The sequence below is a fragment of the Moschus berezovskii genome, chromosome 3 (assembly GCF_049115385.1).
Source record: "Moschus berezovskii isolate FMDL1 chromosome 3, NW_MosBer_1.0, whole genome shotgun sequence".
Taxonomy (NCBI): Eukaryota; Metazoa; Chordata; class Mammalia; order Artiodactyla; family Moschidae; genus Moschus; species Moschus berezovskii.
Window position 1 is genome coordinate 48,007,897 of NC_142462.1, and position 13,701 is coordinate 48,021,597.

At 37.3% G+C, this 13,701-nt stretch overlaps 1 protein-coding gene across 21 annotated transcripts in view; it reads right to left on the reverse strand.

Annotated features, from left to right (window-relative positions):
- LOC129552338 (platelet glycoprotein 4) overlaps positions 1–13,701 on the reverse strand; it is a 100,411-nt gene that overhangs the window by 12,843 nt on the left and 73,867 nt on the right. For all 21 annotated transcript variants that reach the window (XM_088834010.1, XM_088833973.1, XM_088833995.1 and 18 more), the window contains 5 exons: positions 11,394–11,541; positions 10,393–10,572; positions 8,397–8,488; positions 6,404–6,450; positions 1,512–1,581 (listed from right to left, as the gene is read on the reverse strand). In XM_088834010.1, the coding sequence (XP_088690136.1) occupies positions 1,512–1,581; positions 6,404–6,450; positions 8,397–8,488; positions 10,393–10,572; positions 11,394–11,541 (537 nt within the window). The remainder of the gene's footprint in view (positions 1–1,511; positions 1,582–6,403; positions 6,451–8,396; positions 8,489–10,392; positions 10,573–11,393; positions 11,542–13,701) is intronic.

Consider the following 13,701-nt stretch of genomic DNA (forward strand, 5'->3'; position numbering starts at 1 on the left):
TAAGTCTGAATTTGGCAATAAGGAGTTCATGATCTGAGCCACAGTCAGCTCCTGGTCTTGTTTTTGCTAACTGTATACAGCTTCTCCATCTTTGGCTGCAAAGAATATAATCAATCTGATTTTGGTGTTGACCATCTGGTGATGTCCATGTGTAGAGTCTTCTCTTGTGTTGTTGGAAGAGGGTGTTTGCTATGACCAGTGCGTTCTCTTGGCAAAACTCTATTAGCCTTTGCCCTGCTTCTTTTCGTGCTCCAAGGCCAAATTTTCCTGTTACTCCAGGTGTTTCTTGACTTCCTACTTTTGCATTCCAGTCCCCTATAATGAAAAGGGCATCTTTTTTGGGTATTAGTTCTAAAAGGTCTTGTACATCTTCATAGAACCATTCAACTTCGGCTTCTTCAGCATTACTGGTTGGGCATAGACTTGGATTACTGTAATATTGAATGGTTTGCCTTGGAAACGAACAGAAATCATTCTATCGTTTTTAAGATTGCATCCAAGTACTGCATTTTGGAATCTTTTGTTGACCATGATGGCTACTTCATTTCTTCTAAGGGATTCCTTCCCACAGTAGTAGATATAATGGTCATCTGAGTTAAATTCACCCATTCGAGTCCATTTTAGTTCACTGATTCCTAGAATGTCCACGTTCACTCTTGTCATCTCCTGTTTGACCACTTCCAATTTGCCTTGATTCATGGACCTAACATTCCAGGTTCCTAAGCAATATTGCTCTTTATAGCATCGGACCTTGCTTCTATCACCAGTCACATCCACAACTGGGTATTTGTTTCGCTTTGGCTCCATCCCTTCATTCTTTCTGGAGTTATTTCTCCACTGATCTCCAGTAGCATACTGGGCACCTACAGACCTGGGGATTTCCTCATTCAGTATCCTATCATTTTGCCTTTTGATACTGTTCATGGGGTTCTCAAGTGATAGCTACTGGGCCCCGTCAATTTGAAAAGATGCTGTATTGTCAGTGGGACACATGAACATAGTTTTGTGACTGTGGTATCCTCTTCTTTACAAAGACTGGGCATGCCTTTCTAGACTTGACTGTTATCACTCTTACTGCTAATTTAGTAAAAAGAATGAAAAAAGTAGTTCTTACTTAAAAATAAGAAAAAGAAACTGATTTGCATTATACACAACATCCTTCTACATCAAATTTTAAAGACTCATAAATACATTGTGTGTATGTGTATATGTGTTGGTGGCTCAGTTGTGTCCAACTCTTTGCAACCCCATGGACTGTAGCCCACCATGGTCCTCTATCCATGGGATTCTCTAGGCAAGAATTCTGGAGTGGTTTGCCACTACCTTCTCCAGGGCATAAATACATCATGAATTTCACATTGTATTTATTCTTAATAGATCAGGAAAAACTTCCAACAGTATTTTATTTTTCTCAAATAGCATGATTATTAAGCATGAGTTTCTTGGTCTTTTTTTTATCACTTAGAGAAAGAATTCTGACTTGGAGAAATACATCATTTTCTTTCTCTTACCTGCAAATATCAGAGGAGAAAAATTGCAATACTCTTGTCTTCTCAACAAAAGGTGGAAATGAGGCTGCATCTGTTTAAAAACCAAACCAGTGGCAAGGGATTAGATGGAAAGAGTGCATCTTAGACAAATCTAGTAATCTTGATTCCAGCATGGTTAAGAGAAATGTAATGCAAACTGTATATATAAAATTCTCCAGTTAACTACATTTTAAAGATGAAAAAAAAAATGTATCAAGTATATGTTGTTTAACCTCATATATCAAAAATACCATCATTTTAACATATAAAAATTGACAAAAATCTGAAAATCCAGTGTTTATTTTATACTTACAGTATTTCAGTTTGTACTGCCTGCGTTTCAAGTGCTGCTGAATTGTGACATGTGGCTGCTGCTGCTGCTGCTGCTAAGTCGCTTCAGTCGTGTCTGACTCTGTGCGACCCCATAGACAGCAGCCGACCAGGCTCCACCGTCCCTGGGATTCTCCAGGCAAGAACACTGGAGAACATTCTTTCTCCAATGTGTGAAAGTGAAAAGTGAAAGTGAAGTCCCTTAGTCGTGTCCAACTCGTAGCGAGCATATGGACTGCAGCCCACCAGGCTCCTCTGTCCATGCGCTTTTCTAGGCAAGAGTACTGGAGTGGCTTGCCATTGCCTTCTCTGAGACATGTGGCTAGCAGCTACCATATCCAATAAGACTGTATACTATACGTAGTCATTGGTATTCTGTTTCATATTAAATTTCCCCACTCCATAAAAATAGATGAAAGTTTTAAAAAATGTCAAAATCATAAAAACTTTCCCATTCCATAAAATCGATGAAAGTTTTTAAAAATGTCAAAATCATAAAACTGTGGTTTTATGTTTTTAAATCTTCCATCTATCAGTAGAGTAGCAATTTTTTAATCTTGAGATTCCTTTAAAACTCATTTTTGTAAATGTTGTTCATACTTTTAATAGTGATCCATTCACCTATCTTTATGGCTGATCAGTATTTTTAAAATCACTAAACAATTTCATACAAATGGTTGGAAAATGTATATATACATCAACCTAAAAAGGGCATTTTTTGAGCTTAGTAAGTCTTTACTATGGTTGTGCTCCAGAGTATACACTGGATGTGAGAAAAAATAGCTGGATAATTCCTCCATTTGCTCCACAAATGAATGTCACTAAACAGGAGCCACCACTGAATGTGTTTGTTCAAAACAGTAAGACCTATCCTTCAGTTATGAATACCACACTCTTTTTCCGGTAACTGCTCTGACCTTGTGATTTTATTACATTTCACTTATATTCTTGTGATAGGTGAAATATAACAGAGGATCTCAGTGAACCGAATAGACACATTGAGAGAATGGGATACTGAAGAAAACATTCCCCAAATAGGTCCCTGAATGGGTCTTGCTGACAACTGCTGTCCCAACACCTTAGCCATTAAAGGAAAACAGTACATTGAAAATCTTTAAAAACCATCTGAAATATCATAAAAGATTATGTTGTAATGACACCAGTAACTACCAAGGGCCATGACCATAGCATAGCTGATACTAGCAGGGCTCTCTTTTTTTAAAAGTACATTCAAATATAAATAAATATTTTCATTTTATATCTTAAAACTTAATGAAGAAGGTAGCAGAAGTACTTCTAAATCATGATTTAAAAATCACCTTGTATCCATTTACATTTCATTGGTCTCTTTTTCTTGGAGAAGGCAATGGCACCCCACTCCAGTACTCTTGCCTGGAAAAATCCCATGGACGGAGGAGCCTGGTAGGCTGCAGTCCATGGGGTTGCTAAGAGTTGGACACGACTGAGAGACTTCACTTTTCACTTTCATGCATTGGAGAAGGAAATGGCAACCCACTCCAGTGTTCTTGCCTGGAGAATCCAGGGACAGGGGAGCCTCGTAGGCTGCTGTCTGTGGGGTCACACAGAGTCGGACACAACTGAAGCGACTTAGCATCAGCAGCAGCAGCAGTCTCTTTTTCTAGTACTGTGACCAAGAATCTCTTTCACAGGGCTTCCATCAGAGTCCCAGTCCCTAGTCTATCCAATCAACCTTTGCTCCTAGTTTGTTTTACTGTTATTTTCTTCTTCCGTTCCGTTCAGTCGCTCAGTTGTGTCCGACTCTTTGCGACCCCATGGACTGTAGCCTACCAGGCTTCTCCGTCCATGGGATTCTCCAGGCAAGAATACTGGAGTGGGTTACCGTTTCCTTCACCAGGGGATCTTCCTGACCCAGGGATCGAACCCAGGTCTCCCGCATTGGAGGCAGACGCTTTAACCTCTGAGCCACCAGGGAAGCCCATTTTCTTAAGAAAATACTTTAAAAAGTATCTTAAAAGTATTTTCTTCTTACTTTTAATTTCATGCTTGATGCTATGAATATGTTACTGTCATTAATGGATCCTCTTACTACTGTTTTAAAACAGCTCTATTTTTTGTTTTAGACTAAGATTTAAATATATTTTAAGCCCAGAAATAGTAGTTTACTATTTAGGAGAAGCACAGTATATTTCTCTCTTAAGGACTGAAGTGTATGTTTATGAAATTAAAGTTAGTGGTATTGGGACAGTTGACTATTTGCAGAAATGAACTACTTGGAAAGGATTTCTTCACCCATTCAGTTCAGTTCAGTCCCTCAGTTGTGTCCGACTCTCCACGACCCCATGAATCACAGCACTCCAGGCCTCCCTGTCCATCACCAACTCCCAGAGTTCACTCAAACTCATGTCCATAGAGTCGGTGATGCCATCCAGCCATCTCATTCTCTGTCGTCCCCTTCTCCTCCCGCCCCCAACCTTTCCCAACATCAGAGTCTTTTCCAGTGAGTCAACTCGTCGCATGAGGTGGCCCAAGTATTGCAATTTCAGCCATTACCACAACTCAAAGTGCCGCAAATCAAATTCAGCGCTGGTTTAACTTTTGTGTGTTTTTTTTTTTTTTTAGCAGAGTGTAAACAAAATTAAATAGACCTGTGAAACTCAGCAATACCTTTGTGAAAATGAACGTTCTCTATGTTTCCTTCTTATTTTCTATCTTTTATGTATAACATTTTTTTCTTCATTGTGTTACATTCTTCTAAAGTATTGCCTTATCAACTTTCAGTTCAGTTCAGTTCAGTTCAGTCGCTCAGTCGTGTCCGACTCTCTGCAACCCCACGAATCACAGCACGCCAGGCCTCCCTGTCCATCACCAACTCCTGGAGTTCACTCAAACTCATGTCCACAGAGTCGGTGATGCCATCCAGCCATCTCATTCTCTGTCGTCCCCTTCTCCTCCCGCCCCCAACCTTTCCCAGCATCAGAGTCTTTTCCAGTGAGTCAACTTGTCGCATGAGGTGGCCAAAGTATTGCAGTTTCAGCTTTATCAACTTTACACACACAATATTCTGCTTCTGCTTCTTAGTAGCTGAAAGATCACCTTTGATTTTAAGTACCTAATGGCCACCTCATGCGACGAGTTGACTCACTGGAAAAGACTCTGATGCTGGGAAGGGTTGGAGGTGGGAGGAGAAGTGGATGACAGAGAATGAGATGGCTGGATGGCATCACCGACTCAATGGACATGAGTTTGAGTGAACTCCGGGAATTAGTGATGGACAGGGAGGCCTGGTGTGCTGTGATTCATGGGCTCACAAAGAGTCGGACACAACTGAGCAACTGAACTGAACAGTATTTTATTCCCATTACTTTTTAAAATTTTAATACTTAAACTAATAGGCATATGTGTACTTTGCTTTTCTTTAAGTAGAATAATAAACTGGATCTATCCACTCTGAATCTAAAGTCCTAGTACCTTCTTTCTCCCCAGCTCTAATTCACAATGTTATTTTTGCATACATTTTTCATGGTTAGTACAGATGCAACTGTGTTTTATTGCTGTTGTTTTCTTTCTCATTTTGATCATCTCATTCAAAATCTGTGTTCAGCCTTGAACTTCTCTGATTCTGCCTCATATTGAAACCTCCACTTGGACACAAGTTTTACTTTTGTATTTATCTTGATTTTTTAATTCTTTAAGTTTTAAACCATTCAGTTCAGTTTTGTCTGACTCTTTGTGATCCCATGGACTGCAGCACACCAGACTTCCCTGTCCATCACCAACTCCCAGAGCTTGCTCAAACTTGTGTCCATCGAGTTGGTGATGCCATACAACCATCTCATCTCATCGCTTCTGCTCCTGCCTTCAAACTTTCCCAGCATCAGGATCTTTTCTAAGGAGTCAGTTCTTTGCATCAGGTGGTCAAAATATTGGAGTTTCATCTTCAGCATCAGTCCTTCCAAAGAATATTCAGGACTGATTTCCTTTAGGATTGACTGGTTTGATCTCCTTGCAGTCCATGTGACTCTCAAAAAGAGTCTACTCAGACACCACAGTTCAAAAGTATCAATTCTGCGCTCAGCTTTCTTTATGGTCCAACTCACATTCATACATGACTAATGTAAAAACCATAGGTTTGACTAGATGGACCTTTGTCGGCCAAGTAATGTCTGTGCTTTTTAATATGCTGTCTAGTTTTGTCATAGCTTATATAGTATTTCCAAAACATGCAAAGAGTAACTACTACTATAAAATATTCTACCCCCTTACTTATGTGGCCAGGAAGGGAGTTCACTTAAGTAAAGCTTTTATGAAGCAAACATTTCCCAAGAAATGCAGTAAAGGCTCATCTTCAATGGTTAATCTTCAGAAATCCCATCACATTAGACTTACATTTAATAAGCCTATATATAAGTATATATAGAGAGAGATGCTGAATTATGTTGTAGGGATACAAAGAAAAGTAAACGCATATCCTCAACCCCCAGAACATTGTAGATAAGATGGAGGATTTGTGGGAGAAAGAAGGTGGTTTCATTGTGATATTACCACAAAACAGATGTCCTTACCTGTACCATTAATCAGGTCACAATAACTTGTCCAATAGGAGAGATTCCTTAGGAATTAAAAAAGAAAAAGAAAATGATCAGTCTCATTTCAGGAGCACTTTCTCACATTACATTGTCTATTATGAGTCAGTATTTCTGCAGAAATAATAACAATTGATTAGACTAGGTGTGACAGGTGCTAAGTTTAAGAAATGTTCAAAGTCATTTGGTCTATGTGTTGTTTGAAGCCGGCATCTTGTTGAGATAAAGGAAATGCTTGATAACACTAAGTAGCTAGATTATAAAATAAAAGCTGCCAAAATTTGGTAGTTAGGAACAACTCAGAAAAGATAAAGTTCTTCAAAAAGAAAATTGAAAAACACATATCAGACATTTAGATGTCTACTTCAAGAAAGTTGTTGTTGTTGTTGGGAGAAGTGGAGTCTTTCATTTTATGTTGAAGTGTCCAGCTGAGTAGGAGGAAGATACTACATGGTTAACTGATATAAACTCATTATGAGAGAAAAGAGTAGATGTGGAGGAGGAAAGAGATGTTTGATTAATAGAGATTTAGAAACACGTAGAAAATCAATATATACTTTTCCTCTCAACTCTTGCATGAGCTGACATTAAAGTAGGATGAAGTTTATTAATTTATATTCTGGTATCTACATAAAATATATATGTGTGTGTATTTATATATGGAAATAATGAAAACAACAGTAGTGATATTTTCTCTGCATACTCAACCTCTTTTTGGTGGTGGAAAAATGGTTTTGTCACTCTAACATACCATCCAGTAAGATGTCAAGGCAAGATATTGCTTCTTTTTTAAACAGAATAAGCTGTCAATCATGCTCAGTCAATTCAGTTAACCTTATCATAATCTTAAATGAAATTCTTACTCCAATTTGGACCATTTAGTAACTGTCCTCAAAAACTCTGGTAATATTGAAATGGAAGAAATTATCACTTTCCTCAATATACAGAGATGTGATTTCCCTAAAATGAACATTTAGAAGTGTTTGTTTTCCTCTATTAGAATTTTCAAAACTATAAAAGACTATGAACTCTGTGGATGAAAAGTCTACATGAGTGAGTATTTAACTGTTCTAGGCAATTTTTAGATACAAACTCAGTGTGAAGTAATGGTTACTTAATCATAAAAATATTTCATCTCTTTTGATTTTGATCACTTTATTCTTTATCAGGCATTACTGATCTTAAAACTCTAATTTCAACTTTGAGGAGAAAAGTTCTTTCCCCCCTGATAGTTATTGGGCTTCTTTGTATTTTAGATATATGACAGATTAGGTATACTCCACATAAACAGGCAGGAACTTGGGAGAAGTAGGAAATCATGGGTATGTGAACATATCTCATTCTACTACTACTTCATAGGAGGTGTACACTTTATTTTCAGGTTTAATATGTCAGTTTTGGAAATAATAATTCCATTTTTTTGCATTGAAATGGTTTAAAAAGCTAAATTATCAATATAGAAAATTATTTCAGGAAAATTTTTAAGGGACAAGTCATGAAAATGTTCACATGGATTCACTGAACGTTCATCTTTATAGGTACATTTAATCATATCTCTGGAATGAATGATGTTTTTTGCCATGCTCAGTTAAAAAAGAAACAGATGTCCGTATTCCTACTTGCTGTATGATGAGTTGATATATTGATTTTCCTCATTTTCATTTGCATTTATGTCATCGTTGCGTGTATGATAATACTGGTTATGCAGCAGAGATGGAAGTAGTCCCTTTAGATTTCTTTATGTAAGAGAATTTGTTTGTAAAGGTGAACCCGCCAGTGGGGCTGATACTCAGCAAAATGCACTAGTGTGACCAGTCATCACAACTAAAGGATTAATGCCTGGTAGACCTAGGGAGTTTCTAGGGCTGAGATACAAACCGCTCTGTTCCACAAGTTGTGCCTGTGCCTTACCAGCTGGTAAGTAAGTTTCTTGCCTGCCTTAGATTGACACACACTTTGCCTGGATACTTACTTTTTGCCTTTGTATGTGTCAATTATGGCAACTTTGCTTATGTCGTCCTTTCCATTGAAAACTTTGTAAATCCCATCCGCAGTATTATTGTACTGAAGAGATACAAGAAAAAATTACTTCTACAACAAACCATATTTTCCAAGTTATTAAATATGTAATTAACTCACATTTCTCAGTGGTTGTTCATAATTATTTTGTATGATTTTAAATATATAAGCAATAGTTTCAAAATTATTGGTCTTTAATATTTTAAAAAGACAGAATACAAAAGGTGACTAAAGATGCCGAGACAAAATAAGGTAACAAATGCCAAAGCTGGCATGATCAAATTCTAGCACTCTTTGTTTTATTTAATCCAGAAAGGCCATTTTGGTTACTATTCCTGATATATTGACGTGAGGGGAGAGTAAACAAAACCTATGAGAAAAATGACCGATTTCTAGATATTGTCTCAATGTTATAATCTCTAATAAGTAGTTACTAAGAATGAAGTGCACAAAATTAAAAACAGAATTAGCCAAGGAAAGAAATAAGAATATGTGAGGAAATAATAGTAACTGAATTTATCTCTCTTAAAGCTTTCTGTATTGGTATTTGATTGATATACGAACTTGCAACCCTAAAAACCATCAAAAGTAAAATAACAACAATGAAGTGCAAAATATAATTACTATCTCGTATAATGCCAAATGGAATCACAGTAAAATTTTCAATGCAATAGTCACTTTGTCCTATTTGTAATTCAGAACATTCTGCCATAACTAAGTACATCACCAAATTCACTTTTTTTTTCTTTTTTATTGGAGGCTAATCAAGGAGATCCAACCAGTCCATTCTAAGGGAGATCGATCCTGGGTGTTCATTGGAAGGACTGATGCTAAAGCTGAAACTGCAATACTTTGGCCACCTCATGAGACGAGTTGACTCATTGGAAAAGAGTCTGATGCTGGGAAAGGTCGGGGGCGAGAGAAGAAGGGAACGACAGAGAATGAGATGGCTGGACGGCATCACCGACTCTGTGGACATGAGTTTGAGTGAGCTCCGGGAGTTGGTGATAGACAGGGAGGCCTGGCGTGCTGTGATTCATGGGGTCGCGGAGGGTCGGACACGACTGAGCAACTGAACTGAACTGAATTATTTTACAATATTATATTGGTTGGTTTTACCATACATTGACATGAATCCGCCCCAGGTGTACATGAGTTCCCCCTCCCACCTCCCTCCTCCCTTTATCCTCCCTCTGGGTCATCCCTGTGCACCAGCCCCGAGCATCCTGTATCATGCGTTGAACCTGGACTGGTGATTCATTTCACATATGATAATATACATGTTTCAATACCATTCTCCCAAATTCCCTTTTTATCTCCAAACTGCCGTTTCATGAGTTTGTAGATAGAAGTTCTTATCAGCTCTGAGCACTGCACCCACTCACAGAAGTTCTTACCAACTAAATCTGAGGAAATACAACTTGCTGATGTATCACTATTGTGTACAATTTAAGGTGACATTTACATTGAAACAATTTTTAAAGAATGATATGATGCAAAGTTACTCCATTTTAAAATAAGGTTGTTTTTAAGTAAAGATTCCTAAAATTGTTTTTGAAAAAAGAAAAAAAAAATGATATGATGAATACAAGTAACAAAAATAAAATACAGCTTAAACTTGTTTTTTTAGACAGGAAACCAAAACCAAAAACAGTGTTCAAAATCTTAGCACCTTATAACCTAATTTTAGACAACTGCATATTTATCTAGGAGTGGAAACTTGATTAAATGGCCACTTCTTAATCTTAAATGTTAAATTCAGATAAGTAAATTATCCCAACTAGGAAAGCTTAATCCATGTGAGGTAGAGACTTTTAAAAACTTAGAGTGTGTATCCCAAGATTTGAAATAGGGTTTAACACACTGAATGATAAACTTATGAATTGCCAATGTGATTATATTTATCCAGTTAAAGTCTAACAGTATCAACATTTATAATGGTTACTCACGGGATAAAACACACCAACTGTAGTAGTAACAGGATATGGAACCAAATTCAAGAATGGATCCGTATAGCCCCACAATAGTTCTTTCAAAGTTCTGTTTTGAAACATAGACGATTTGGACTTTTTGATAAGTGAATTGAGTATTCCTTGAACAAATGAATTTGGATAGAGATGTGGTGCAGCCTGCCCAAAAAAAAAATCATGGTTTAAGACACCAACTGTAATATCACTTTCTTAACAAATAAATATAAATACAATAATTAAACTGAATAAAACAATTTCCAGCTATCTTTAAAATGACTGCCAAATCTAGCCGGGACTAAAAATATATTATTTCTTCATCTCTTATTGATTAAATTTCTCTGTGGTTGTGTGGGCCACAGGAAGAAGAGTTTCAAAGTTAAGTCCTACTTTTTGACAATTTTCATTTATTTCATTAGTCATTTATTTTGGCTGTGCTGACTCTTCATTGCTGTGCAGGGCTTTGCTCTAGTTGCCTTGAGCAGGGCCAGTCTCTAATTGCGGTGCATGGGCTTCTCATTGTGGTGGCTTCTCTTGATGCAGAGCATGGGCTCTAGGGTGTGCAGACTTAGGTAGCTGAGGCACGTGGGCTCAGTAGTCGCGACTCCGGCTCTAGAGTGCATGCTCAGTAGTTGTGCGCAGGCGTAGCTGCTCCGAGGCACGCGGGATCTTCCTGGACCAGGACTGTACTCAAGTCTCCTGAATTATCAGGCAGATTCTTTATCACTGAGCCACCAGGGAAGCCCCGTAAATCCTACTTTTTAAAAAAATGATACACTCTAAGTGGTCTTCTAATCAGTCTTCAGTTGATTATTCTATGATCTTGTCATCTTTCCAAATGATCATAATTCAAATAATAGCATAAGAAAGCATTTTTATAAAAATTTAAAAAAGATATCTAATTGTAGTTTTAATCACGAGATTATTTACAGTTGGATTCTAGAGGATTTCAAAATCAGTAATTTTGCTGTTTGTCTACTCACTGCTACAGCCAGATTGAGAATGGTGAACGTGTCATCCTCAGTTCCAACTGATAGCGAGGGTTCGAAGATGGCACCGTTGGGCTGTAGGAAAGAGACCGTGTGGGTCTCAGGGTCCTGGGTTATATTTTCCTTGGCTAGATAACGAACTCTGAAAAACAGGAGTAACTAAAACTCAAAACAGTTGTTTCAAATGAATGTCATTCATTCATGCAACAAATAATTTTAAGTACATAGACTGTGTCAGAAATTATGCTAAACAGGTAGACCAAAAGGATAAGCAAGCTGATGCTGAGTCTCTAGCAGATTAGAGAAGGAAGGTCTTAGATGTACATACCAGGGGAGAAGGAACACATGTTATTATAGGAGGTTACACAGATTCTGTAAGAAGACAGAACAGGTACAAACCCAGGCTTGGGATGGTTATGTTGGGAATAATGAACAGGATACAATTCCATATAAGTGGTCTGAGTGACAGATAGAACTTTAATTTGGTAAAATATGGTAGAACATATAGGGTAAGTAAGAACATGGTGTACTTTTAGAAATAACACGTTTCAATATGGTTGGTTTACACTGTGTAAGGGGAGTGGCAGAAAACAATGCCACCTGAAATGAGCAAGATTTCAAAGACTAAAGGGTTGCATTCTACATTCAGATGTTAACCTTTTGTCTTGAGGGTGAGGGGAAAATACAGAAGTTGAAGCAGGGGAATATTATGAACCCATTTTCTTATATCAGAAGGACTGTTCAAAGTAGATAGCCTTTCCATAACTGACTTGACTATAATTTTCATTATTTTAATGAAAGTTAAAGATCACTAACAATATATTTCCACATCACAGATCAGTTCCTCTCCAACCCTACCCCATTTATGGAATAGTTACTAGTTCTGAGCTCCTGGCTCTAATCTCTAGGCAGAGTACCAACTACTTTTTAGAAATGTGACGAAGGGTAATATCATGGGAAAAAAATATTTTGTACATACAAGATATTCACTGAGATGGAATAAGGTGTACATTATTCACTGCTCTATCATATATCTGAATGTCTCTATCATGTGAGCTTCTAATAGTTATCTGTTGTTATCTAAGATAAAGATTGAAAAAACATGGGACTGAAATGGATAAAAACAAAACCAACCAGAAAAACCTTACCTGATTTCAATCAAGTATAATAAAAATGTAGGTTCCTATGCCATAGGTATTATGAGTATTTTTCTTGCCTGGAGAATCCCAGGGATGGGGCAGCCTTGTGGGCTTCCGTCTATGGGGTCACACAGAGTCGGACACAACTGAAGTGACTTAGCAGCAGCAGTGTCTGGTACATGGGTAAGTACTTGGTAAATAGTTTTGAATGAAGAAATTATTTTTTACATTATTTAAAAAGAGAATTCACAAAAATATGGAAATATATCTTATTTCTAATACAATTTCATCAAGCTTTTTATTGTTTGTTCTCCTTGGAGTACTGTGACATACATCATCCTGGAGAATTTATTACTGGTCAGTTACTCTTTTATATTAGATAATTATATGTTAAAATTATATTACATATTTATATTTAAAATTAAAATACTTTAATTTTCAGGAACATTTATATTTATATAATTGAAATAATAGCAATATAAGTAAATGTAAGTAACTGAAAGTCACTCAGTCGTGTCCGACTCTTTGTGATCCCATGGACTATACAGTCCATGGAATTCTCTAGGCCAAAATACTGGAGTGGGTAGCATTTCCCTTCTTCAGGGGATCTTCCCAACCCAGGGATCGAACCCAGGTCTCCCACATTGCAGGTGGATTCCTTACCAGCTGATCCATAATTGTGACCCAAATTCTAGTTTACTTAGTTGTACTTACCTTATACCAGCAGATGGCACTCACTAACAGAAAAAAAATCCTTCAAACTGAGGTCTGTGTTTAGAATGTACTTTTAAAAAGAGATTATAAGTACTCAAGTTTTTGTTTAAAAATTAGAATGTATACAGGTTTTACATAGTGTTGGTTAATAAGGTCAAAGGGAGGAAATTGCTTCATATTTGTATTCCATGTACTCATGCCAAAGCAAAGTAACTAAAAAATTTATGTTCGATCTGAGAATATTCTGAAGGAGTGACCAGGTCTTCATAGAGATGGTATACATAATTAACATCTCAATCCAGGAAGTTTCATGCTTTGACCCATGTCACGCCCTGTCAAAGTTTCATCAAGCTCACTTCAGCAGCTAAAAGGCAAATAAGCCTGTGTGGTTCTGTTGAGGAGGGACATCCTCTTCCACTTCCAATTTTAACTGAATTCAGGGTGTAATT